This window comes from Lonchura striata, chromosome 10 (genome assembly GCF_050655825.1).
Source record: "Lonchura striata isolate lonStrDom1 chromosome 10, ASM5065582v1, whole genome shotgun sequence".
NCBI classification, from domain to species: domain Eukaryota; kingdom Metazoa; phylum Chordata; class Aves; order Passeriformes; family Estrildidae; genus Lonchura; species Lonchura striata.
This window is the reverse complement of record NC_140712.1, coordinates 22,727,920-22,753,114: the sequence shown is the minus strand read 5'-3', so window position 1 is coordinate 22,753,114 and position 25,195 is coordinate 22,727,920. Positions and strand designations below refer to the sequence as shown.

Below are 25,195 nucleotides of genomic sequence, written 5' to 3'. Positions count from 1 at the left end.
AATGGAAAAGGACAATAGAGGGGTACAAGCAAGTTCTTTGGAAGCCCTGAATGTGCATCACAGTGTCAAGTAAAAAATAATTAAACTTTTTTTTTTTTTAAATGTACTTCAAAGTGTCGTTTAAGCTTCCCATTAATTCAAAGTTCTTTCTCTCAGCACTAAATAAATCTCTTGGTTCAAAAGCACAAGTGCTAATTGGTTTCTCTGAGTATGCCTGGCTGCTTGATCAATAGGGGAAATAGTTTTTGTTAAATATTTGCACATATAGTCACATATTATATTGCTCAGGGAGATGGTAAATGTTTCTCAAAAGGAGACTTGTAGAATGAGGATTCCAGTAATTTTCTTGTGGCCTTTATGTCAGAGCTAATCACGCTTCCTCCCTCCATCCCTTTGCAGAGAGCAAAGCAGTTTTCCCTCGCGCGCTGCGGCGTCAAGACAAGCGGGCTGTTCAGCTGCCTGCCTGATGCCCCGACTCCAACTGCAAACTTGAGCTGCCATGAGCAGAGTTGTACAGTTCCTGCCTCGAGCAGGGAGTGCCTGTGAGCCACGCTGCCTCACAGTCTGTTTTGGGAGGTACCTGGGATTTGTGTGGGATCAGAGGGGTTTAGATACACAGCCAGCTGTTGGAGAGGGATGGGGCTTTCAGACTCCCTGAGTGAATGTGCACAGCCTCAGCAATTTCCTTGTGATCTCTCAATTAATTGCACTTTTACTATTTCCGCGTGTCTTCGGAGTGTCTTTAGTTCCAACTTTGCAGAATAATTTCTGTGCCTCACTGGTAACCGTAATCAGTTCTTTATGCTGATGGAATTGGGTGGGTTCTTTTCTCCCACCATTGCCTCCTTATCCTTTCTGTGCTCTCCCTCTGGCTCCTCTGAGCTGATCTCTAGAGCAAACACCAGGAACCTTCTTGTCCCAGCAGGGAGATTCCTCTGGGAGTGTCTGTCCTTTTGTCTCTCATCCTGAGCATCCTGGGAAAAGAGGGCTCTGTGCTCAGAGTCTGCCTTTAAGAGAGGTGAAAGACAGAGCTTGACTTCTCCCAGATCCCCAGATAGGGTGAACTAGCTTCTCCCCATGCATCTGGTTAGCTGGTGACCTGGGCCTGAAACTCCAGGAAGGAGGCAGCAAGAGTTCTTAAAAGTCTGATAAACATCCCATGAGAAAAACCTGAGTTGAGTTGGAATTTGGGTGCTTCTGGACACTGCAAGGTGTCTACAGGTAACAAACCAGTTGCACAGAGTCACTCCTCAAGGCACAGTCCTGCTCTTGAGTGCAGCCCAAGGAAACCTCAGGACCAGTGTCTGTCCCCACTCCAGCAAGTGTCTGAGGACCCCCGTCCTAATTCCGAGCGTCATCACTCCTGCAGTTCAAGCAGCCTGGAGTGAGGATGCAGACCGAATGTTTATGGAGGCAAACATGATTATCTCCAATCACAGGCCTTAATGATGGTTGTTATAATGACAGCAATTGTAGGAAGGGCATGTAATTATGTTGATTCTTCCTTTTATTGTACATATAATAATAAGCTGTTTTATCTAAGAGTACAGGGGTGCTGGGGGAAGATGGGGCATTTATTTAATTGTGGATTTTTTTTTCTGATTGTGCATTAGGCTAAATTCTGAAATCTTCAATTAGAAAATTGAGTCACAAGTCCCTCTTGGCTCAGTATCAGGATGCAAGGGTCCTTATCCTACCTAACTCACCAGAGCACCCACATAGGGAATGGGGCCCCAGCATGGTGTTGAGACTCTGGCCACTTTGCAGAAAAATGCAGAGCATTCATCTAATTCCTTAATTTTCACCAAAAAAAAGTAATTGATGGGTTTGTGCTGGCTGCGGTCTGACTTGCTGAGAGGACCCCAGGGCTATCTCATAAAAAAAGAGTCACAGTGAGCGATAGATCACCGAGATGGCTGGAGCTAGACTGACATTTTAAGACTTAATGGGTTAATAAAGTGTGTGTTTTAGGTGCCTGTCACTAAGTGGGGTTTGTCCATTCCTTGCACACACTCATACCTCGTTGGCAGTACCTTTGGCCTGGCCCTGCAGTGCCACTGCTGTCTTTGTCTGCTCCGTCCATCTGCCTCGGCTCAGGTTGCACTCAATGTTTATCCCCCGTAATCCAATTTAAGTTGCCGTAGAAAGCAGTGGGGATTTACAGAAAGAAAGAAAAAAAAATCTCACTGGGTTTGCAGAGCAGAAAAGACAGCTTTTTTTTCTTCTCTTTCTTTAGTGTAACTGCCTCTTCTCATCTCTGTTATTCTTACTATGAATTAACAGTCTGCCCTCCACCCTGCTTTTGAGCCTAATGTGGGGGAATCCTATCCTTGGTGGGGTCTGTATGAGGGACAGGCATTACAAAACCCGTGCTGTGGCTGGTGTTTGGCAAGAGATATTGCTTGTGTGCATCCCAATTCTGTGAGCATCTGTGAAACTGGTTCCCCTGAGCCTGTGAAAGAGGAAAGAAGCTGTATCACAGGTTGGGAAATCCCCACCTTGAAGGGTCTGTTAGAAAGGCTCTCTCTCGATATTTGGATGAAACTATAGTTTTCTTTGCTGGAATTTCTTCACCATTGCTCCTCTTTAAAAAAACCCAGTTCACCTCCATTCCTGCATTTACAGCCTTCAAATATCTATATAACTCCCATTTCTTGGTCTCTTTTTGTCTTTCATGTCTCCATGTATTTTGGCCAGTCTTTAAGCAATAGTTCTATTTCTGTCATCTTCTGTAGTGTCTGATCATGACTGTAGGGCAAATTATACCCTCAAAAGGTGTGCTGTGACCAAGTGAAGCATAATGTGCCAAAGACACAGCATTTAAGCATGTTCTTGTGGCAAAAGAAGTAAATTAGGACATATCTGTGTCATGGGAAGTGAGGGTTTCCCTATTGTTGGTACAAATTCTGCAATAACTTATCTCTCATGGACATCGTTTAGCGTAATTGCTTTGCAAGAAACCTTTTGTGTGGCTGAGCCGGAACATTGTGCATTTGTATTTTGGTGCTTAACTTGCTCTTCATTAAGGGCTGAATAGCACCATGCTTTGCCTGTTACAGCGTGAGAGAGACCAAAGCGACAGAAGGGCACGGTGTTGCGTGCGAGAGGCAAACAGCCTCCCGCTCTGCCAGGCGGGAGAAGTGTCGGGAAGATGCCGGTGGCAATATGGTCTGAATCGGGAGCTGCTGATCCTCCCTTCACCCCCGCCGGCTGTGCAGCAAACGGGTCTGGGGCACGGCACAGCCCCTCTGCCTGGTTATGTCAGGAGAGGAATGGCTTTCCAGCACTGGTGTGCACTTCTCCTGGGCAGGGAATGGATGACGCCCTATGCTTGTGCAAGTTTTAATTGTCTAACGATGCACACCTGCAATGGGAGGTGAAGAGGCAATCTTCAGGGCAGTAGGGAGTGGAGCTAGGGTTTGGCAAGCTGCTGGAGGGGTATGCCCGCCTGTCCCCTTCACTGGAGCCTCCAAAGGCAGCCTTGAAGGATTTTGTCTGTGGTTGTGCTTTAAGAAATTGTATCCTGAGGTTCAGAGAGTAATGTCTTGGGAGGCAAAGCCTGCCTCCTGTGGGTTTTGTGTTTCTCGGAAACACTTGCAGTTTGTAGCACGTTCAAAATATTTCCATCATCCCCAGTTTCCTGCCATAGCAGTTGACTCTTCCTGCTGCTCCTGGACATGCTGCTAACTCTGCCCTACTCTCTCTTCATTTTAGATTTTGGCCGTTCCTCTGAACTGGCGTTTGTTGTGGAGCCTAGTGATGACATAGCAGTGCAGGAGCAACCCTTGATCCTCTACTGCCAGGTGGAGGGCATCCAGCCCATCACCATCACGTGGCGGAAGAATGGCGTGATGATCGTGGACAGTGAGAACGCCTTTATGTTGGCCAACGGGTCTCTCTACGTCTCCCGCTTCCAGAGGCTCCGGGGAGATGGGTCCTCGGATGAAGGCGAGTACGACTGCATGGCACAGAACCACTACGGGCTGCTGGTGAGCCGGAAGGCGAAGATTCAGGCAGCAAGTAAGTACAGACACTGTCCCACCCCCACCTCACAGGGCAATCCCACAAGGGGCACTGGCTTTGTTGGGAAGCAGGAGGGCAGCATGGTGGGTGCTGGGTTTTCATGGAGTGGGGATTAAAGAGAGGGAATAGAGAAAAGCCCTGGAGCTGGTGTCAAAATCTGGCAGGCATCTATGTAGCTGTCCAAATGTGAAAGAAGAGCTCATCAGCTTTCTTGGGTAGAAAACTAAAAGCAACCTTCCAACAGCAAATTCTCTGTGTTGGAGGTGTAAGTTACATTAAGATCATGTGGTGAAGTAGTCTGTGGTTTGTGTATCTCCTGCAGTGAGTTTGGAAGCCCCTTTGCTGTGCAGCACAGCTGGGCTCTGCTTGGCAGGCAGTGCTTCCCAAACCATAGGCAAAGACCTCCTGAAGGTCATGGTATCTTTCATTTTGTTATTTAATGCTGGCAGTGTAGAGGCAGCAAGATCTTATTTACTACCTGGCGTGGCAGTGCCTTTGGGGGCAAGGCTAACAACACCAGACAGATTGTCTGATGGGAGAGCCTGGAGGAGAAGAGAGATGAAAATGCCAATGAGGGAATGAAATTTAAAGGTGGGGGAGGAAGAAGTCCAGGGCAGGCTGTGACTCCAGCTTTGCACATGTCCTGATGTTAGCCCATTGCTTTATCCTGGTCAGAGCAGTTTGTCCTGTTGGATCTCCTGGTTCTCCTTTGTCAGCTCTGGTTGCTGGTTGGTTTTTGTCCCAGGACACACAGCAGAGCTGGGGGGTCCGTGGTGGTTTCTGTCCCTGTTGTGTTGGTGGCTCTTTTTGCCCTCAGACTGTCTGGGGGCTCTGGGAGTGCAGCCACTGATTCTTTTTGCATTCAACCAGAAGCTGCTGCTGGGAGCAATTTCTATGTGAGTGTGAGGATGGGTGTGTGGTACAGCTGCGAGACCTGGTGGAACACTGGTTTGTTAAGTTTTCTGAAGGATTCTCCAACTTGTTTGGGAGATAGCTACTGCTCTTCTTTCTGTGCAAGCAACTTACTAATGCTTCTGTTGCAATTGCAAATATCACTATGATTTTTTGGTGCAAAGCTGGAAAAGTCTAAGGCAAAGTTGGGGGCTGAGGTCTTGTGTGCATTTCCCAAACTAGGGGGCCTTTTGGAACGCTGCCGCCCACTCCCCGCAGTGCCAGGGCCGGCTGGCAGCCCACCAAGGAAACACTCCAGCCCTTGTGTATAACAATTCCCAAGTACATGAAGTGGCCATCTGCAAACCTAGCTTTTCAGGAGTGTAAGAAGTGACATTGTCCAGGAGCCAAGGGCTTTGGGGCCGTGCCAGATTAGCAGCTGGATCTCAGACTTGTCAGTCTTGTGGTGCTAAACCTTGGAGCACTTTTGGTGAATGGCTCTGGCATTTATGAGCTGGAAGCCGACTCATGCACAAGCACAATGTCAAACTTCTTGGACCTGTAAACTGGAGACATGAGAGCCAGAGGAATTACCTTTGAGACTGTGGATTGTCAATAAACACTGTTATCTTGGCTCCTGCATCAATATGTATGTGATGTGCTGTGTGTCCCTGAATAGTGTTTCCTTTTGTAGCTGTAGTTTCACATGAATCAAAATGAAAAAGGGATCGTGTTGAAATACTCTGGACTCTATTCTAGCTTCAGGCTTGGTTTGTTGCCAGCCCTGAGAAGAGGTCTGGGTGAAGCCAGCACAAACAGAGGGCCCCCTCAGCCTTGATGCCACAGGTGCATGCAAATAATGGGAATAAAACAGGATGTTGTGGGCAAATGTAACCTGCTGCTCAGGGCAAGCTCCCCTGCTGTGCCTGAGCCACAGGAACACACACTTACACTTAGGACTCTGCTTAATCGCAGATGAAATCTCCTGAGAATTAATCACAGTTATACCCTGAGCCCTGAAGTCTCAGGGTGGTTACACACAAGAGACAGTGATTTTCCTTGCTCCAAGTCCCAGTCAGCAAGTCAAAGGAGAAGGGTAATTATCCCCATTTTAGGTACCTTTGCATTGAAGGAATGGGTGCTGGCTGCCTGGAAGGAAAAAAAACCCAAGCGCTAAGCAGACCTTTGCGGAGCAGAGTAAATACTGCCGGTGGGTAAAACCTCATCCCAGTGCTGATCTCTTCTTCCCTCTGAGCCTGACATCTGAACACAAAAGCAAAGGAGAAATAAAAACCTTTCACAAACAAAAATCTTGAAAGTTGATCAAGGCCATGCTATAGAGGAATAAAAGAGATCTGACAGAGTGGAGCCCCTTGAGAGCTCTGTTGCACTTTTTGCTGTCTTCAAAGGCAGGCTGTTAGTCTCGTATCACCGTTACAGACCCGGGCTTTGTATTATTGCTTGGAATATAATCTTCTTGGCTCAGAGGAATGTACATATTTGCATTCAGGAAATGTGGGCTGGATATAATATTTTTATGTTTCAAATTTACTTCAACACTTGGCATTGAGTAAAATTTAACTGGAAGAATATGCTGCTCTCAGCCGCTGCACGTGCGGCCCTGATGGGCTCAAGGTGCTGGCAGTTTCCTCACCAAGTGGGTGCATCTTAAACCCTTCCTCCTAAAATTAACTCAGTAAATTGATTTCATTAAATTCTGAGGTGTTTCTGTATGTCACCATTATTAATCAAAGATACTCAGCAGAAGGAAGTGGACCTTGGGTGGTTTGTGGACTGACTGGTCAGGTGCTAAAAACATTGATAACATTTTTGTAGTGTAACTTTTTTTTGAACAAGAACAAGTGTGCAAGAAGCCTACGTGTGACTGAACTGAGCAGGGAGGCCCTCAGCTTTTCTACTCTCTGCCTAACACCCCGGCTGGAATTCTTTCAGTTGCTCTTTCTGTGTCTGTTCAAACCCTGGTGTGTTAGTTTAAAAGATTGTGGAATGCAACATGTTTTTATAATCTGATCAGGTTATTGAATACAGATCTTTTCTGTCTCTCAGTGACAGTTTCGTAGCTTCACATGACTGTGAGCTGTCTTAATTAAAATCAGTTTCATAGTCAGAGTGTTCTCTGGAGGCACCACTTGGCTGTGTATTCACAGGTCTCTGAGGAGCTGGATTTCCCTTATGCATGCCAGAAGCTGAACATGCTTTGGCTCTCTGTGGATGAAGATGCCCTCTCAGCAATTTTAACATCCAGAGTCCACTCCTCAGGAAGGTGGGCTCCCCAGAACACAGACACCTTTCTTCTCATCACCACCCTTTGCTTAACTTGGCCTCACTTGCTCTGATTGTGTCATCTCGTGGCATTTACAGCTCTTTTTGCCGATGCTGTAATTTGATGGACCTGGCTCTACATCATCATAAATCACAGCCCAGCCAGTGGAGTAAGACCCATTGATTATATCACTCAATAACAAGCAGTTACCACTAATTGGAAATCACCATCAAACTGGGTATCAGATCAGGCTCTGCACGTATCCAGCTTGAGAGTAGCAATTTTCCCTGTTTGATCTGATGCTTAAAAAAACCCCTAAAAAACTAAAAATAAAAAACCAAGCCCCACAAACAAACAAACAAAAACAACAGCAACAACTAAAAACAACCAAAAGAAAACCACACACCAAAAAAAAGGAACAAGGGGAATTAAGTCAATGGTGCAATTTACAGCCAAATAGATTTCTTGGAGTTTGGTGAATTGGACCTGCCCAGTATTTGAAGTACTGCAGGACCTGATAATAACTCTGAACAGATCTGAGCTTGTAAAGACATTTTCTGCACTATGTCTTGCTGCAGGGTGACTGGTTTGTAGTTAGCATAGCAGAACACATCCCTGTGCTTTTCTCTTCTCCCTGACCCCCTTTGCTTCTGCATCCTGTTCCAAATTCTGCTCCTCCATCCCACTGAGTGTGGCTGCCCATGGCACTTAGCCTGCCAGCAGGAGGGCAGGATTGATAGCTTGGGCAAGGCAGATGCTGTGACTCCTCTCTGCATGGATCCCTGCAGACAGCAGCAGCAGCTCCCCTCACCCAGCCTGGGGACAAGCATGCTGGTCCCCACAAACACACTGGCCACTGTGACCTCGAGGCCAAAGGTCTTCAGGTCATCAGCAAGATACAGAAGTGGAGAGGGCTAGTGCATATGCAAACTTGCAGGTTGGTTTCCCTGCCAAGATGTGTGGCTATGGGAGGAGGTTGGGAATCACAGGGATTTTAAAGCACCAAAGATCTTCCCATCGTTTCAGCTTCTCTGCACAGAATATATTCAGGATTTAACCTGCAGCCCCCTTTCCAGGCTCTGGGGTGGTGGGAAGAGCTGCTGAGCCCAAATAATGGCAGCATTTATAAGAGTGTAGAGACAAGAAGGAAGTCTAAAAGGATTAGGGAGAGACAAAGGGGGCTGATTATTTTATGGGTCACAATACAAGGCATTAGAGTGAGATCACAAAGGGATGTAATTACAAAAGAAGGCCATACTGGGGGGGATCAAACCAGGATTAGAGTGGGAAATGTTTTTACACAGTTTTGTTCCACTCATTATGAAGTTAGCATTTTAAATTAAGGTTTAAATAAGGTGGCACCAAAGTTGTCACCAAGGTATTTCCTGGGCAATGCCACTGTTCGGATGCAGATTGCAAGTCTCAGCTCAAAACATCGAGGCAGACCTTAAACACGTGGGTTTGCTGGTGGTTTATCTTGTGCCTGTACAGTATCTGTGTTGCAGCAGAGCCCTACCTATGGCTTGTGCTTAGGACAAGTTAACCTGTTTTTGCATTTGGATATGGGATACTTTTGTGACTCCTTGCTTTACTGGTGCAAAATGTGCTGGAGGTAAAGGTCTGCCCTTGTGTCAGTTACAGCTCTGGAGACATCTTCCTTTTACTCCCAGGAACTTTTTTTCTAATGGTCATTTGAATTTTATTGCAGTTTAACTGTTGGTGTTACTTACCAAGTTTCCTCCATCCATAAACTAGATTTCCCCCACCCCTGTTGTGGCTCTGCTCATATTTATTGCTCTTTCTTCTCCAGTGCTTAGCAGAAGGGCTCAGCCCTAATGCCAGTGATGTTTCTATATTGTCTGTGCTTTGAGTGCTTATGGCAAGCCCAGAGCAAATTCTGGGCTTGCAGCAGTGGGTGTCAGAGGGGAAAAATACCCATGAGGAATTACTAAAGAGGAAAAAAAGGAAAGCAAAAGAAATTAAGTAAAGCAGAAACACTGTGAGAGGTTTCCAGAAGATGGATATGATGGGTGAATGGGTTATTTCCCTCCATCAGCTCTTTTGGCTGCCCCTAGGACATGCTGGTTCACATGACGCTGCCTCTCACATCTGTACTGTTGCAGTACAGTTGGCCCTGTGTGTGTTGCAAAACAAATGTACAAATATAGGAGTCACCAGGGGAAAATTGGAGATTTGACTGGGAATTTTAGTAGATCTGCAGGATTAAAAGAGTTTGTCACTTACCACCCACTGCATTTCAGCGTCTGCACATAACAGCCAGGATTCATCCTGAGACTTGAGCATATTATAAGACCATATTTCTTTTGGCTGCTCATTTCTTAGCAGTGTGATAGTTATTTAAATATCATCTTGCACTTCTTTCCAAGGCTTCTAACGTGGATGCGCCAACCTTAGCTCCGGCAGCGTTCTCTCTCATATAGGGGGTTTGCACTGCAGGCAGTAATGTCACTTAGTCATTTATAGAAAGCTCAGGGGAAATATATCAGAAGAATTTCATTAATGGCAGCACTGTTGAGTTATTTGTCTCAATTAACTCTTGGAGCACAGCTGAGGAAGTTCTGACATCGCTGCAGCCTGCACCTGCAGTATGAGGCAGTTCTCTGCTTCTTTTTTAAGGTGGGTTGAAGCTCTTTGATACCTGCATGAGCAGTCCTGTGGGGACAGCACAGTGCCCAGCCCTATGTGCTCGTACCCTGCTCGTCCTTCTGCCTGCTGCTCTGCTCCAGCCTCTCCTCAAAGTATTGGGCCACTCTCCTGTGTTATTTTAGTCAGGAGGGCAGGTCTCTGCTTATATGGCTTGCACTCTCATTTTGCCCTACAAGGGTCCCAGCTGGCTATGTTGTGGCCAGTGACATCCATGCACCTGCTGTGCCTCAGTTTCCCTTCTGTGAAGCCAGCATGTGCCTACAGTCAGTGCCATGATTTGCGCACTCCTGTGAACACTGGGGGGCCAAGTTGCTGATTTGTGTTTATCAGGGAGCCAGGTTAGCTGGCCATGGTGTTTCATCTTCACTGTTGCTTCTCTCCAAGGGGTCTTGGGGCCAGACTGGGGCTCAGGTGAGAGAGAAGCTGCTTTTCTGCCACTGTTCATTGGCAGGACTGTGAGGAGGAATCAATTTGGGGGGTCATATCACCAGAGCAATCAATGCTCTTGATCTAGAGAGTAACCATTGAGATTGGGTTTTGAGGACCTTTCTTTGAATGTTTTGGGCCTTTGCGTGCAGTAATGATATGAGTGAGGTCAGACCTCACAAATCCCTTCTTATAGGTGAGTCCCTTGGACAGGTGCCAAAGCTGCTGTCCCAGAGGTGGCAGGATGGGACCTGGGAAAGACATCAGCCAGAGCCTCCTGACACCAAGGGATGCTGGCTCTAACTATGCACCTCCTCTTCCGCTCTGGTTTTGGCTTACCCTGTTGCTGGGAAAGGAGTCTGCTCCCACTCCTCCTAGGCACAGCATATGGTTTTCAGAGAGGTTCTTGCTTTAAACCCAATTTTACAGTTGGGTTGACTGAGGCAAAAGGAGGTCAAACGATTCGCCTGAGGTCACCCAATAAGTGGCTCGGATTAAATCTCAGCCCATGATGCTGCCCGTTCCCAGCGCTGGCTGTGCTGGCCAGACCAGATGGCCTCCTGAATGCAGCGTCAAGATCCTCAGCTTTTTCCCCACCTCATTGTTCTCCATTGTGGGCTTCTGAATGCAGGACCTTGAAAGTGAGAGTCATTTGGATTTGCTGAGTCCAAGTTATTCTGTTTAATGACATGGATTTGCAAGAGAGGGTTTAAACACACTGTTTGCTACTGAGGTAGGAATTTTGAAGAGATTTATCTCTTTGCTTTGGTTTTCTGATGTTAAAACTCTCTCTGCAAGACCAGCTAAAATTGGTCCCTTACCCTTTCAGCTGCCCTGAAAGTTCACTGACTGCAGGGCTGCCCTATCTTTGTACCTGTGCAGGTTTCTCCATAGGTCTCTTGGGTCCTGATCCCTGGTCTAATTCCCCAGCACCACAGCTCTCTGGTCTGTGTGTGCAGTTTGTGTCTTTCCCCTTAGCTTGGTTCTGGGATCACAGAAGGGGGTCAGTGCAAGGTGCTACTGGAGGGACAGCGTCATGTGTTTACCTCTGTCAATCTGCAGACTCTTGTGTTAGCTCTGGAAAAGCAGATGCTGACATCTCCCTCCTGATCTGGTGTCCATCCTGTACATGACTCCTGATAGAGTAGAGGCCACAGACGAGCTTAAAGCAGAGCTTTAAAGAGCATTTTAAAGATGAACTCCATTCCTGCTCTCCAAGCTAGGGAGCAGCCTGGAAAAGTGCATCTCCTTAACCTCTATTGGAAATCCGGTGTACAAATGCCTGGGACATACAGAACAGAGGCCATCTGCCCATGAAGCAGCAGTGAGTGCTTGGGAGTGTGGGGCAGACTGCAGTTCTTGGGGCAGGGGGGGTTCTCCTGCACCCACGCATCCCTCTGCATTCTGCCTTTTGAGGGATGGCCTGCACTCCTGCGCCACTCACATGCCTAAGTAAGCTGGCACCTCTTGAGCATGCCTTGATTAATGGTGTTTTTTTGTCAGTCCTAAGAGGCCCCATTATGTCCCTTTGATGCTGCATTTTGCACTTACCACTGTCACTGAGCTCAATGACTAATTTTCACAGGTCAAGGGAGAGGGACAATGGATCAGGCCACATTTGGATGAAACAAATGAAATTTTGCTGCAACTGAGAGCACTAATTAAGAGTGAGGATCAATTTGGGTGTACAAAAGAGATAGTTTTAGGCTGCTGATGTGTAAATGAGTGGCGGTGTTGCAGTGGCAGAAGAGTTCAGTGTGTGCATACTTCAGCTGTAGCATTGTACTCAGCTGCATTTGATCGATTCTTCTGTTGCTTATTCATCAAGGAAAAACCAAGCATTTTCCTGCCTGCTGTGCCTGGGAAGGGCAGGAACAGCAAACCTGCCAGATCAAGTCATTGCTGATCCCTGTGAGATGTTTTTGACCAGGAGCAGGAGCTTGTATTTTTTAATTGCCTTGTCCATCTTGGAGCATGACACTGCACGTTGCCTGGTGCCTTTTGAGTGCAGTGCATGGAAGTCCCTGACCAGCTCTGTGGGCAGGATGATGCCCATTTTTCATCCCAAGCCATAGCTCACCCCACCAAGGATTGCACTGTCTGCTGAGACTCAGAGGAATGCTGATTTGGAGGTGTCAGAAAGGGAAGGGACACAGTGAACTTCCATCAAGGAGAATGTCATGGATTCAGAAAGGAGGACAAGGAAAAACAAGACTGCACCAGTTGGATTCATGGCTTCACTAAGCATTGCAAAAGTGTGATTCCAATTTTCCTAAGCCTTAATATACAACAAAATGTCAGGACTAGTGTGTGTTTGGGATGGGCTGGTTGCAAATGTCCAGGTGCCCAGGCTGTGCCAGTTAAAATTAGTTTGCACATGGCTTTGGTAAAATTGTGTCTATTTTTGACCAGATATGCCTCGGATAGAAAGGTAGGAACATCAGCTGGAGCATTCTTTCACCAAGAAGTTCTCCAGGGCCTTTGGGGTTCCCATGAAGCAAAGCCTAAATGAATTTGAATCCAAACAGATTTATGGTACCAATCAAATCTCCAAAATGATCAGGTGGAAGCAGCAGTGCATCTCATTTTCCCTTGTTATTTGGCGTTGTTTGCCCACAAACATATTTTTCCCTGCAGCTCAGCATCTTCCCCAGCAGGCACTGAGTCCAGAGGTTTGCTCTTTTCCTGGACTCCTGTGGTGACATTGCCTGAATGGCCAAGCAATGCAGTCACATCCCTTTGGGCCCCAGCAGGGTAGCTGTGTCTGAGGTGAGGGCGCTTGCCAAGGCATTTCGTTTCCTCAGAGCAGCATCAGTGTCCAGCTCACCACAGTTTCCCACGGCAACATGTAAAGGGGTGGGAGGGAAAGTCCTGACTGCATCTACCATCAGTGATCCTAATGCTCAGGAGAAGAGACAGGGCCCCAAGGGGGTCAGCTTGAACTGTCTCTCAAAAAAAAGGGAGGGGAAAGAGAAGAAAAGTCTTCACATGCTGGACTGGCCATTGGAACGATGACAGCAGAAATTACCATTTTTTTAAAGCTTTTTTGCATGACCAAAGAGAAAACAGCTTTCTTGTCCCTTGGGACATCCATGGGTGCTGTAGACCTTCACACAGGCTCAAGCTCTGTAGGCACTCACCACCTCTAAAGGACAGGGACTGGTCAAAATCTTAAATACAGAGTCTGGGTGCTACACTTAAAGGATTCAGACTTGACTGTTTTGCCAAAGCAGTGTCCTGGTTGATGCCTTGGGAAGCCTGGCTCTTGTTACTGATCTCAGACAACTGTGCATCTCTAGGAATTAGGGATGGTGGCATTGGTCCTCCCCAGATCTCCCCATTCCTATTGGGTTTGGGGGCCCGTTGCCTGCACACTGTCCTTGCCCAGCTGGTGTGGGGGACCCTTGCCCCACTTGGAGCTGTCAGAGCTCGTTACCAGCACAGGCAGCTCCTTCCCACCGCGGTGGGGCCAGGGAGGCCGGGTGCCTCGGGGCGGCTGCTCGGTGCTGATTGCTCTGTGCCTAATCGGGGCTGAGGAGTTGGGGCACTGTGTGCACCTCACGCCACTGCCAGCTGTCGATTTTCATGAGCCTTCTGGCTCTGACTTTTCTGAGACCTTTGAGCTTGTGCCTAACCATCCGGGTACCAGCCAGAGGGGTCAGAAGTTCTTTCCTGGGAAAACAGAAGTCCCTGCACCATAGATATTCATATGTAAAAGCCTCTTGGAGAAGGAGTTTTAAAAGCTGGCATGGTGTAGGTGCATGGGAAGTGTTTGTGTTGCTGTGCTGTGGAACATGTATGAGCCTTTCTGCTTTAGACAGTGGTTTGCATATGTTTGAAGCACCTCAATGATTCACACTGCTGCATCCCGTGCAGAAAATGGATTTGTTCTCCTACAGCTCCCTGCCCAAGGGGAGCCTGCTTAATTTTTCTTTTACTAACTAGGTTCTCCCAAGAATGAGAGATTACCTGAACTTCCAAAAGCATTTCCAATGTGTGGAGAAGTCTGGATGACTCACAACTTTTAATTAGCTCTCCTGACAGAGGCAAGGATCCCTCCCTTTCTGCTTCTTTCCCTAACAGAGAGGTGGTGATTAGAATTACAATGAAGATAATCCAAACTGTATGTGTAGGGTTTTCAGTAAGTGGAGAACAAAGCAGGACATCCATCTGGTGAGTGTGAGCCCATAATACCTTTCTGCTCATTTCTCCAGTGCAACAGGAGCTGCTTGGGACGGAAGCAAGCTCATTATTTTGGAAAGGCTTGCTGACACGCAGAGCGGGGCTGGCTTGTAATCTCTGAGGCACTGAAACCACTGCTCAGGAAGGAGCATTGCTTTTAATTTTAAGTCTACCTTTGTATTTCTTCTTGTTAAAATCTGCAGCAATGAGGGATACTGGCCTCTTCTGAGCCTGTCCTTAATTAGTGTGTGAAAGAGAGATGCCCTTAGTTTTAGCAAGGCTAATCAAAGCTGTAAGGGAGTTTTAAAAGGCAGCCAAGCTAAGCCTGTCCTGTGCAAACATTCCAGCAGCAGTGAGGAAATGCATTAGCTGGGGACAACCTCCTTTTGGAGTGATGCTATCTCCCCTCTCTTAAAATCTCTGCCCGAGCTCCTGCCTCCGAACTTTGGCTTCCCTTTACGTCCTGTCTTTGCAGTGGGACGCTCACCTGTGCCATGGGATTGGCTTTCCCATGCTGTGCCCTGCAGCGGGCAGGAAAGAGGAAGAGTTTGCAGCAGAGAAAAGCAGTGCTGAGCCCTCAGCCACAGTGCTACTGTGCTTTACGGTCAGCTGGGTTTTGCCAGGCTGCTTCAGCACGGAGAGAGGACGGGCGCACTGTGAGAAAGGAACAACAAAAAGCCGTTGTGGCGGAGCAGCCGGCGCTCCGAGCTGCTGCTCGCCGCCATGCCGGCAGCGCAACGCATGCCTCGACTCCTGCCATGGCAACAAGTTCATCCTTAGGCCAGGACAATGCTTGGCTGCAGCGTGGTAAAGCAGCCAGGAGCTGGTCCAGCCTGTGGCATCCACAGCAGAACTCAGGGAGTCAGGAGGGATGGGGTAAGGTTTCGTGCCTGCAAGGTGCTCTACTAGCTTCAAAATTCAAAGCTGGTGATTTCACTTCATAAAAAGCACAGGAGAACTGCAGGAGATCCTTCTGAGGTCACGAGCTGGGCAGCACTCATCTGTAGAGTCGTGATGGCTCTTGCCCACCAACACAAAGAGCTCAGGAAGGAAGGTAGAGAGCCCAGATCCAAGGAAATGTTGGCCAAACACAAGAAATCCCTTCCTCTTGTTAATGTTTCAAGCACCAAAAAAATCCCCCCTCTGTACCAGAGCAAGGCACAGCCTTTGCTTTGGAAGGAAATGTCTTTTCAAGCCAGGATGCCAAACTTGCCGCGGGCAGCCCCGCGCGAGCCAGGCGTGCCGGTGGAGTGCAGCTGGTGCGGCTCAAAGGGAAAATATGATCAGCTGTTGAATGGCAGAGATTTGAGACGTCACGCCAAGGCTTCACGTTTTGATTTTGTGAGGCATACTGTGAAATTCATAGGTGGAATATTTCTAGGGAGCTGTGTTTCTTCCTGTAGGAGAAGTGAGGTGGAAGAGTGGAAAATAAATGATGTTCTGTATTGACAGCTTCCAGTGTTAAAAACCTGGTCTGAGCTGTCTTTTCGCTCCCAAAATCATAACACTTGCTCTGGATTTTTGATATTTAAAAATAAGAAATTATTATTTCCTTTAGGTTGCCTATTGACTTTTAGCTGATGCACTTTAAAAATGTTCCCAGCATTTGTGATTTGTGAGAAAAAAAGAAGCTTGAAAACATTTTGCTTTTAGCATAACGAGAGCTAAGGTTGACAGAACTGTGAAATCCTGGAAGTTGGGGTTTCACGGCATTGCCAGACATCAGAAGCTCCTTGATGACATGATGAGAGCTGGGAAAGCTGAATAAACTGATGAGCTTCTTCCATTCTGGTCCCTTGTCATGTAAATAGGCTCCAATCTGCATGTCAGATCCCTTGGGGAAAGGAGTGTAATAACGTTAAAAATAAGGCAGCAAAACCCCCAAGGTGTGTGTGTGTTAGCAATCTTTAAACAGGCAAAAAATTTGCTTGGAGGAGTTTGGATGGGGTGAGAGGGCTCCTCGTTACTGCTCTGCTTTGAATGCAAAAAGGTGACTGCCATGGCTTTAAAGAAAGTATTTTAATGCTACATAAATATAATTGCTTTGATGAAATGTCTTTAGCCTCCTGAGGGAAGTTGTAGTCTGTAAGCCTTTAGATATGAATGGACGACTCTGTAATTGCTATTGTTTCGGAGACACATTAGGAAGGCCTAATGCTGATCATTCCTGGCATGTTGTGGAAGCGGAGTAATGGCAATCCCAGGCAGCAGGCAGGGACAGGGGATTAGTATGCATTTTGCAGGATGAAAAACTGACAAACGCTTCAGGACTGGAAGTTTTTCTCCTAATTAGATTGTGGGCTTGTAAATTATATTTGATTTTTTTTTTCCTTCCCCCTTTTCCTGCTGATATGCAGAGTGAATGTATCTGATTCCTGTCAATTTAGGCTTTGGATAATGAGCTTGAAGGCAACATCTCAGAGGAGTGCAGAATTGATGGGTTAGTACATCAGCTCTGGTTAATGCAATCTCCTGATTCTGATAGGGTCCAAAACAGCTGGTTCAGAGAAAAGAGCAACATAGGGGTATCGAGAATAAGTATTTTTTATTTAAAAAATAATTAGTTAAACATTGGATATTCTGGTTCATGGGTTGTGCTTCCATCTCTGGACTGGGAGTAGCTATGTTTAAAAAATCATAACCTGGGCTTAAGAGGTGATTCCTAAGAGATAATTTGGCTAGTGTCCTGGTTTTGGAGACTGTAAACATACTGTTTTCCAGCTTTTCTTTCCAGTATAGGGCCAGGAAAGCTAGTAGACTGCTCTGACATGGTAGGTAACTAGACAGGAGCTGAAAAACCTTATCCTGTTGCAGCAGTTCTGGCCTTTGTGGTATTTTTCCTGAAGAGAAGTGAAACCAGGGTTCTGAGAGGCAGCAGTTGGATGTTTCTTTCTGCAGGAATATCTGTCAGGTAGTAGCCAAAAAAGAGGTGAATTTCTGCCCTTGGGTTGTGTGAGTGTCTTCTCTACAATGCTGGTCTCACACCATCCCATGTGCATCTCTGATTTGCTTTCTGAAGTTGGTTCCAAAATGCTTGGGAGCTGCTACCCAAAAGACCTGGAAAGAGAGTCTGGAAAGAACAGTTCTGGGAACAAAAACTAGAAGAAACGGGGTTAAGTTCTTCATCATTGCTCTGTCCTTGTGTAGGGACTGATGCAAATATCCTCATGTCCAGTGTACTGTGAGCATCCTGTTACAGAACAGAAAGTAGCAATACAGTGATACTTTCCCTTAAAAGCTGAGCCTCAAGTACTAAATCTTGGTCCTACTTGGGATTTATTTTCATTCTGGAGATTTCTACTGCCTTCAGAAACTTCATGTAGAAGAGTGGGATTTTATGGCTCTAAGCTGTTTGATTTTAGAGAATTGGTTTTTTCCCTGGGGACTTTTTTTTTAAATTAAGATGAGAGGAATCATGTAATCCTTGACATACAATAGTTTGTCCCAGATTAATAACACACTATTTTTCACAGTGAAGATGATCTTGTCCTGCTGTAATTTACTCTCCATCCTGGCATGCTGTTAATTAGGATGAATGGTTACGTGAAAAGTAAGTATTCTTTTAGCCAATGCCAGCTTCAATAATAAGCTGCCCCAAAACCATGAGGGACAAGCGGTAGTGAGTCAGTGAAAATCCTGAAATAAATTAACTTTTTGTGTCCTGGCAGTGCTTGGCTGAAATCCAACAACAATAAGAGCCTGGTGTGCCAGAATTCACAGGCAAATAACACTTTTCCACTAGAGCATCCTTACGAGACACCCTCCCAGCAGCCGTCCTTCCTTCCTGCCACTCATTCCCTTGTGTCCAAGGAGGCTGTCGAGGCGGTGAGTGAAACATCTTGGTGTTGTGACGGGGTGTGATGAAAACATGAGTGACAGAGTGACATTTTGACAGCCTGACTTCAGGTTCCTACTGCAAATGTAAATACGTTCATTTGAATCCAATTTACACAACCAGGAGTTTTTAATGGAAAATAAAGGAAGGGGGTGCTTAAAGGTGACTTTTTGGGATTTTAATCCAGGGTATTTGTGGACTTCTCAATGGGTTCAGCTGCAAATTTCCACGGTGTTGTGGAGGTCAAAGTGGTCTCCATCCTACGTTGCTCCAGTCATGTATTTTTATGTCAAATTGCTTTGTTTTCTCCCAGTTCAATGCTAATTCCTGAGTTGAGAAATGTGGTTCACTAAATGTACCTATTGAGCAGCTGATAAAATTGAACTGCAATCCCATCCTCAAATCAAGGACTCTTTAACAACCAATAGCCCATTTTATCTTTTTCCTAAGGAGTCTAATCTGTTGCTCTTTCTGACTTGGAGACTTGCTGTGTTTTCACTGGAGAAAGTCACCGAGTGTCTTGTCAGGTGGGAACAAGAATAGCTGAATTGCTCTTCAAAGTGTGATTTATTTAGACAGTCTTGGCACCTTGGGGATTTTTTATTCCCTCTTAGTGCTTCTTGTAGTAATTCCTTCCTGATATTTGGGTGAGTAGTACTGGAAGATGCAAGTTCCCAGGGAAATTCATGAAGGTGCTAAATCCAAGTTGTCTTTGTAGGATTGAAAACAGGCTGAAGATTTCCACTCATTGTATACACATCATTTGTTTTTTGAGTTTTGTGGTTTGTGTCAGAGTCACCTTGTAGCTGCTGGTCTTCAAATGAGTGGTTTAAACCCTTGGTATTTAAAAAGTTTTGAAAACAAATTTTGGGGGGTTTGGTGAGGTTTCTTTATTTATTTGTTTGGGTTATTTTTACTGCACATCTATTAGCGTATGGGGATTTTTATCTGTACAATACTCCATTCCTGGGTCTGTAACTGGAGTGAATGGCTTATCTTGGCTAGGAGCCAGCAAACCTTTAATTTTATCCACAGCTACAGAGACCACACGGACCTTGTAGCTGTAGGTGTTTGACTTGGGCTGCCTTGGGACAGGAAGGTGAGAGATGGGCTCCTAGCAAAGCCCAAGTTTCACACCTGGAGTTTTTGTTCCTCCAAGGACTTGAGCAGTGTGCATTGCTGTCGGTGCATGGAGAATGTCACCCAGGATTTTGAAGAAGTAGCAGATTGCTTCCTCCTTACACTGAGACCTGTGAACACCCATGAGGGATGCTAATTAAGCATCTGCTTCCTTCTCAGCTTTAAGTGAAAGGGTGGCAAGTTAAAGTGACAGTCAGACCTCATTTATCTTAATGAGGAGGGTCAGGAGTTTAATGGAGTTTTGCTTAGTGAGGGTATTTCAGCCTACTTTGTGTTTGTTTGGGAGATGTCTCTGCATTTTAGGTTTACAGGGCTTTTCAGCTTGGCTGGGATGATTTGGCTGCATGGGATTCAAGGGCCTCTGCAGTCTTTCCTAGGGAGAGAGGTTTTAGAATAAATCCAGGAAGCTTTCTGGTGTGACTTTGTAAATGATTGGGATAATGGTATAGTGGATTTTGCAGATGACTTTTCCCTGGCCAGTGTGGGGCTGTGTTGCATCCACCTGAGATGTGCTGTGCTGAGTGACAGTCACTTTGAAGATCTTGCCTATAACAGTTTAGACATTTAGCCAATGTACTTAGCAGACACCAGCAAAAAAGGGGGATTGTTTTTACATTCCAGAGTCTCACCTTGTACTTACCACTTCTGAGGTCTGTATGACACCATGCTGACATATTTACAGTGTAGCCTTACTGTATATAGATGGAGTAATCAGGCAGTCACTCAGGGCTGCAGCAACTAGGCAGAAGTAAAGCTCTTTTTACTAGTTCACGTGCAGCACCATGCTGTGTGCATAACCTCATTTCTCAAGCCTGTTTCCTAGGTATTGAGCATAGACCCCAGCAACACCTACCCCTTAATGAAACAGAACTCCAGCTGGCCTGTATCAGCACAGCTCCAGCCGAGAACAGCCCTCCATCTACAAAGAACTATGCCAAGATTAGTGAGGGAATTCATGCAGGGCCAGCAGAGCAGGTGAACGGTATCACTGTCATTTTTCAGAGGGCACAGGAAGGAATAAGAGGGGTGGGATGCTGCTGAGACAGTCCAGAGCTGTGCTGCAGCGCTGATGTGGAGCAGGAAAGCCTGCAGTCTCTTGATGGGGCTGCGTGCCCTGCCTGGGGAGGAATTCAAACCTGCTCTGCTGGAGTCATTCGTGCTCATTCAAAGCCAACATCAAAAGGTCCCATTCTAATTCGATGCTTTTTAACACACAAATGGCACTAAGATCATTAATTATTGCACTTAAGCAGCTTCAGTGATTTGACACTCTGTTTGTGAGTAACTCTTGAGCTGGTGAAATCTTTCTGGTGTTGTAAGTGAAGAGCAGGGTGTTGCCAGCTGTTGAGGTTGGATGGTGGTGGAACCAGACAACAACTCCCTGCTCTCCAAAGAGCTATATCTGTGCTGGGGTATAAACTCCATTTGGCCCAGAATATTTTCATGTCATGGCTTAATGGCCTGTGAGAGCTCTCTGCTCCTGCCTTGTTGCCCAGGTAGGTAGGCAGGCAGTTTCATGTCTTTTGGAACAGTATTTTGTGCTGTGGGAGTGTGGATCACCTCGTCTCAAGACAAATGTGTCTCTGAGGTTTTCTGTAGATAAACCTCTGTTGGATTCTCAGTTTGTGAGGTGTTCAGCAGCTCTAACAGTGTTATTTTTCCTCAACCAAGCACAATGCAGTGGGACTGGAGTAGGGAGCATTCTCAGGAAAGGTCCCCCTCCACCTTGGGGAGATGTTGGCTTGAGCTCTTTCAAAACTGAGGAATTCTGCAGCCAGCTTGCATCTGTTTTTGCAGAACATTCCTGGTGGGCAGCAGGAGAGCCAGGCAGTTATTTTCCATTCAGCCAGGTTTTGTCACCTACCACTACCCACAAGGAGAGAATGTCCCCCCTCCTCCAGAGTTCGAGATCTCATTGTTCCCAGCACCTGAGGCATGTAAAATCCCCCTTGCCATCCTGGAAGAAGGGTCCAAGGGTAACCATGGCTGATTAGTGAGCCCTGAGCAAAATACAGGCCAAAAAGCTCACACACGTTACTGCACAGCGAGAGAAAGTGGACCCTGAAAAGAGGGTGCAGCTCCTGCCCCAGACCTCAGTGGCTGTGAAGGCCTTGCTTTCGTGGACTGTGACCACCCAGCAGAGCAGGGCTCAAACCCAGGGCTCAAACTGGACCTGGGATAATCACACACTCCCTATGAGTTTGCGTTCAGCATGCTGGGGGTGGGGACACATCTCTTGCTGGACTAATGAGACTAGGCATATGTGACATTTTTATGACTCCTTCCCAAGCTATTTCCTTCAAGTTTTTAGTGTTAAAATTGGATTTCTTCCCCTGACGCCCCGGTGCCATTGGGAAAGCCATCTGCAGACAGAAGAGTGATGCAGAGATAATGCTCCTGGGGTGGGTCTGTCTTGACTTTATAGCTCTTATGTCTTTCCTTTGAGGTTTCTCTGACTTTTTGCCAGGCACAGACACATCTCTGTGGGCATTTCCCTAGGCCCTGCATTAAGATCTGCCCAGCCCAGCACATCATGGATCACACTCACCCCGCAGCCCTCCCAAGGCTTTGTTGCAAGAGGTGTTTTGGAGCAGATGTCCCAAAAGAACATTTCCCAAGTTCTCACCCCACTAGAGATATTCTCAAGAGAAGCATGCTTCAGTTTTATAATGTAGATGAGCCTCTCTTTTTTCTTTCTTTTTATTTTTTCCCCTCCAGTTTCCAGCCCCAAAAGTAGGCGGTGAATTCTAAGGCTTGAGGGAAGCAACCACACAAAAGCTTATTACAATCCAGTCACATTGTGCAAGGTGAGGATTTGCAATTTTAAGCAGAGGGAGAGGGAATCGTCATGATAATGACATATAATACCTAAAGTACCTATAAATACAGATGTATATTTATATAAAGCCTCTCCCAGCACACGAGTTCCCTGTCTGGCTGGGGTTGCCAGACCACCCTGTCCTGCACAAACAAATGAGTTAGAAAGTCCGAAATTCCATCCCTGCCTTTCCGGGCTCGTCTGGGGAATTCCTGAGTAATGGAGGTTGAATTGGGTCACAAGGGCAGCGGGGAATAAATCTTCAAAGGTTAGCTCTGGCATGAAGTCTCCTTTTTTAGGCATGTGAGGGATTCTTTTGTTTTGCTTTGTTTTCCAAGGGCCCCCCCGGCAGGGGAACAATACCTCACTGGGGCCAAGCCTGGCCGGGCACAGCCCCGCAGCATTGTCCGGGGGGCCAGGGAGGGGGCCGGGGGGAGAAATGACATCTTAAAGAATGGTGCTTCTTCTTATGGACACTTAGTAGATCAGTGTGCATTCAATTAACCCTATAAACCGTGCAAGGTCCAGGGAAAGAGCCTTTCAGGCATTATGGATTGAAAGTATTAAGGGGGATGGGGGCAGAGCTGTTGGTGAGTCCAGTTTAAATAAAGCCCATTAGGCAGGGGCAGTGTGGTGGGGGTGGAGAAAGGGGATGCATGAAATTCATGCACAGTCTCACACACTGGTCTGGATTTTCTCTCTGAAGTTAGGAAATCCTTACACACCCAGGCTGGGTGTCTTGATTAGACATTTGGTCCAACTGCCTTTGGGTTTGCTGGCTTGGGAGTGAAGGGGTCCTACCACTAGAAACTGTCTTGGGTGGAAAAAAAGATGTTACATTAGTATTTTCTTCCTCCTAAAATTTTTGCTTAACCCTACATTGTGTCCTAAGCCTCAGCTGTAGTAGCCTGTGGGACATCCCTGACCTTCCTGAGTGCATGTTTGATGGTCCCCAGGGTATGAAAACATCTAAATGCTTCTGTGACAGACCAAAACACCTTTTTTTTTCCCAGTTGTGCCTCTGACACCTTGCAGTGTCACTACAAGGCACTGATGTGTTTTGAAAATACAATATTTATTCCTATAAATGTTTGGAGAACAGGCAAATTTTGAAACTTTTATGTGCCACGTCATTCACCCCAAACCCCAGTGCCAGTCAGGGTTGATTAGCCCCTCTAGGATGAGAGCAATATTCTGAGCAGAGAGATGGAAACAGCCAAATTTCTTTCAGTGCATATGGCTAATATTCACCTGGAGAAATCCAACCCATTTGTAGATATTAAACCAGAGACAGTAATAAGTTCAGTATGTTTTTCAATTTACTTTGCTGCAAATAGATTTAATTTACCAACTGCAGAGTTTTAGATGGAACTGCCTCTATTCCTGCTATTTTATGCTATGTTCTGAATATATTATATGTAAAGTTGTAAATTAATAGGCCTGTTTATGATTTGTTGCACATATGACATGGGCCTGCAACTAAATTAACAGTGAAGTCTTAGTGTTGCAGAGTTTAATTATACTTGCAGATGAATTAGCATCTAATTCCTCTGTCCCTTCCTTAGTGTGAAGTACATTGGAAATGTTTTTTTTTTTTCCCTGAAGATGAGAGTATTTTGTATTGTTCTGAGAGATGATCTGTGAGATATGCTGGACTTGCAGCTTATCTTGGGCAGCATGGCGTTGTGGGCTGAAGAACCTGTAAATCCAGGCTGAGCCTATTGGTTGGCTGTTCTTATGTGGGATGTTTCCTGAATTGGGCCTGGATCAGGCAATGTCAGCTGTGCTGATGTGTCAGTTGTGAGTGAACTCCTAATTGCTGGAGGAGCCATCATATTGGTGAGCCAGGAATGTGGACTTCTGGAGCTGCAAAGTAAAACAGTCTAATTTTTGAACAAAACAATGCATTTAAAGTAGCTGTGGTTTTGCCTGCTAGTGAAGTGGGGTGGTGCCAAATAAGGAGAGTATCCTCCCTTTCTCCCTCTGCTCGGTATCGGTTTCTTAAAGAAATAGCACCTATGTAGCTCCCTTCTTTTGGAAGTCCTGCAGAGCTTTGTGCCATGTGCTCCTGAAGATCTGCTGAAGAGTTGGGCTTCTTGGAGGAAAAGAGATGTTGTGGGGCTCGAAGAGCTGCCCCAAATACTTCCCTAAAATGTGCTGTTCCCTCAAGGAACAGGTACATGCAGAGCTGGAAACTCTTAGAGATGATGTGTCTGTGGAGAATGGCATCTGTGTGGGCTCCTGCCAGCACCCTGGGGCTTTTCAGCAGCTGTAGGACCCATCTCCTTGGAGTCTCCAGAAGTGTTAACTTTTCTGGGATCAGAGCCACGAAGTCAACACTTGGTGGCATTACTCTCAGCTGTAAATTGTGTAGGTGCTTTGCTGCTCTGCTGGATTGAGGGCTCTTTGCACACCTTTGGAAGCTGCCTCCATCCTTGGTGTGTTAGCAGCATCTGTTGATGTTTTTTGAGCAGCTGGAATGAGATAATGAAGTCTTGCTTTATTAGCTCTTTTTAAGATTTTTCTGACCAAACTAATGGTTTGCTTTCTCCCTGCATTGCACTGATTCACTTATAAATAGCCCTGCCCTTAATTTAAAAGTAGCTTCTAAGTGCATCACAGTGCAGATCACATCCTAGAAATAAATATTTCTTTTTTCCTGAACAAATATAGACAGAGTCAGCAAATATGAAATATCTTTTTCCTGTTGTCACAAAACTGTGGCGTTCCTGAGACTGATCTGTGCTTGCTCGAGGGTGTGCTTTAACAGGAACACATTTGGGATATAAAGTGGGGAAGGTTCTCAACAGCTTTTAATTGGAGTTGTTGCTTTTGATGGGGCTGCACTATTTTCCAGTGGCTTCAAAGCTGGCAGGGAGTGAGGAAGGCTGGTGAAATCCCAGCTCCATCCATGGGTGGTGGCAGGTTT

At 46.2% G+C, this 25,195-nt stretch overlaps 1 protein-coding gene across 1 annotated transcript in view; it reads left to right on the top strand.

Moving 5' to 3' along the window:
* Positions 1-25,195, top strand: part of IGDCC3 (immunoglobulin superfamily DCC subclass member 3) — a 95,826-nt gene that overhangs the window by 6,467 nt on the left and 64,164 nt on the right. The window contains exon 2 of the mRNA XM_021552600.4: positions 3,715-4,020. Coding sequence (XP_021408275.2) covers positions 3,715-4,020 — 306 coding nt within the window. The remainder of the gene's footprint in view (positions 1-3,714; positions 4,021-25,195) is intronic.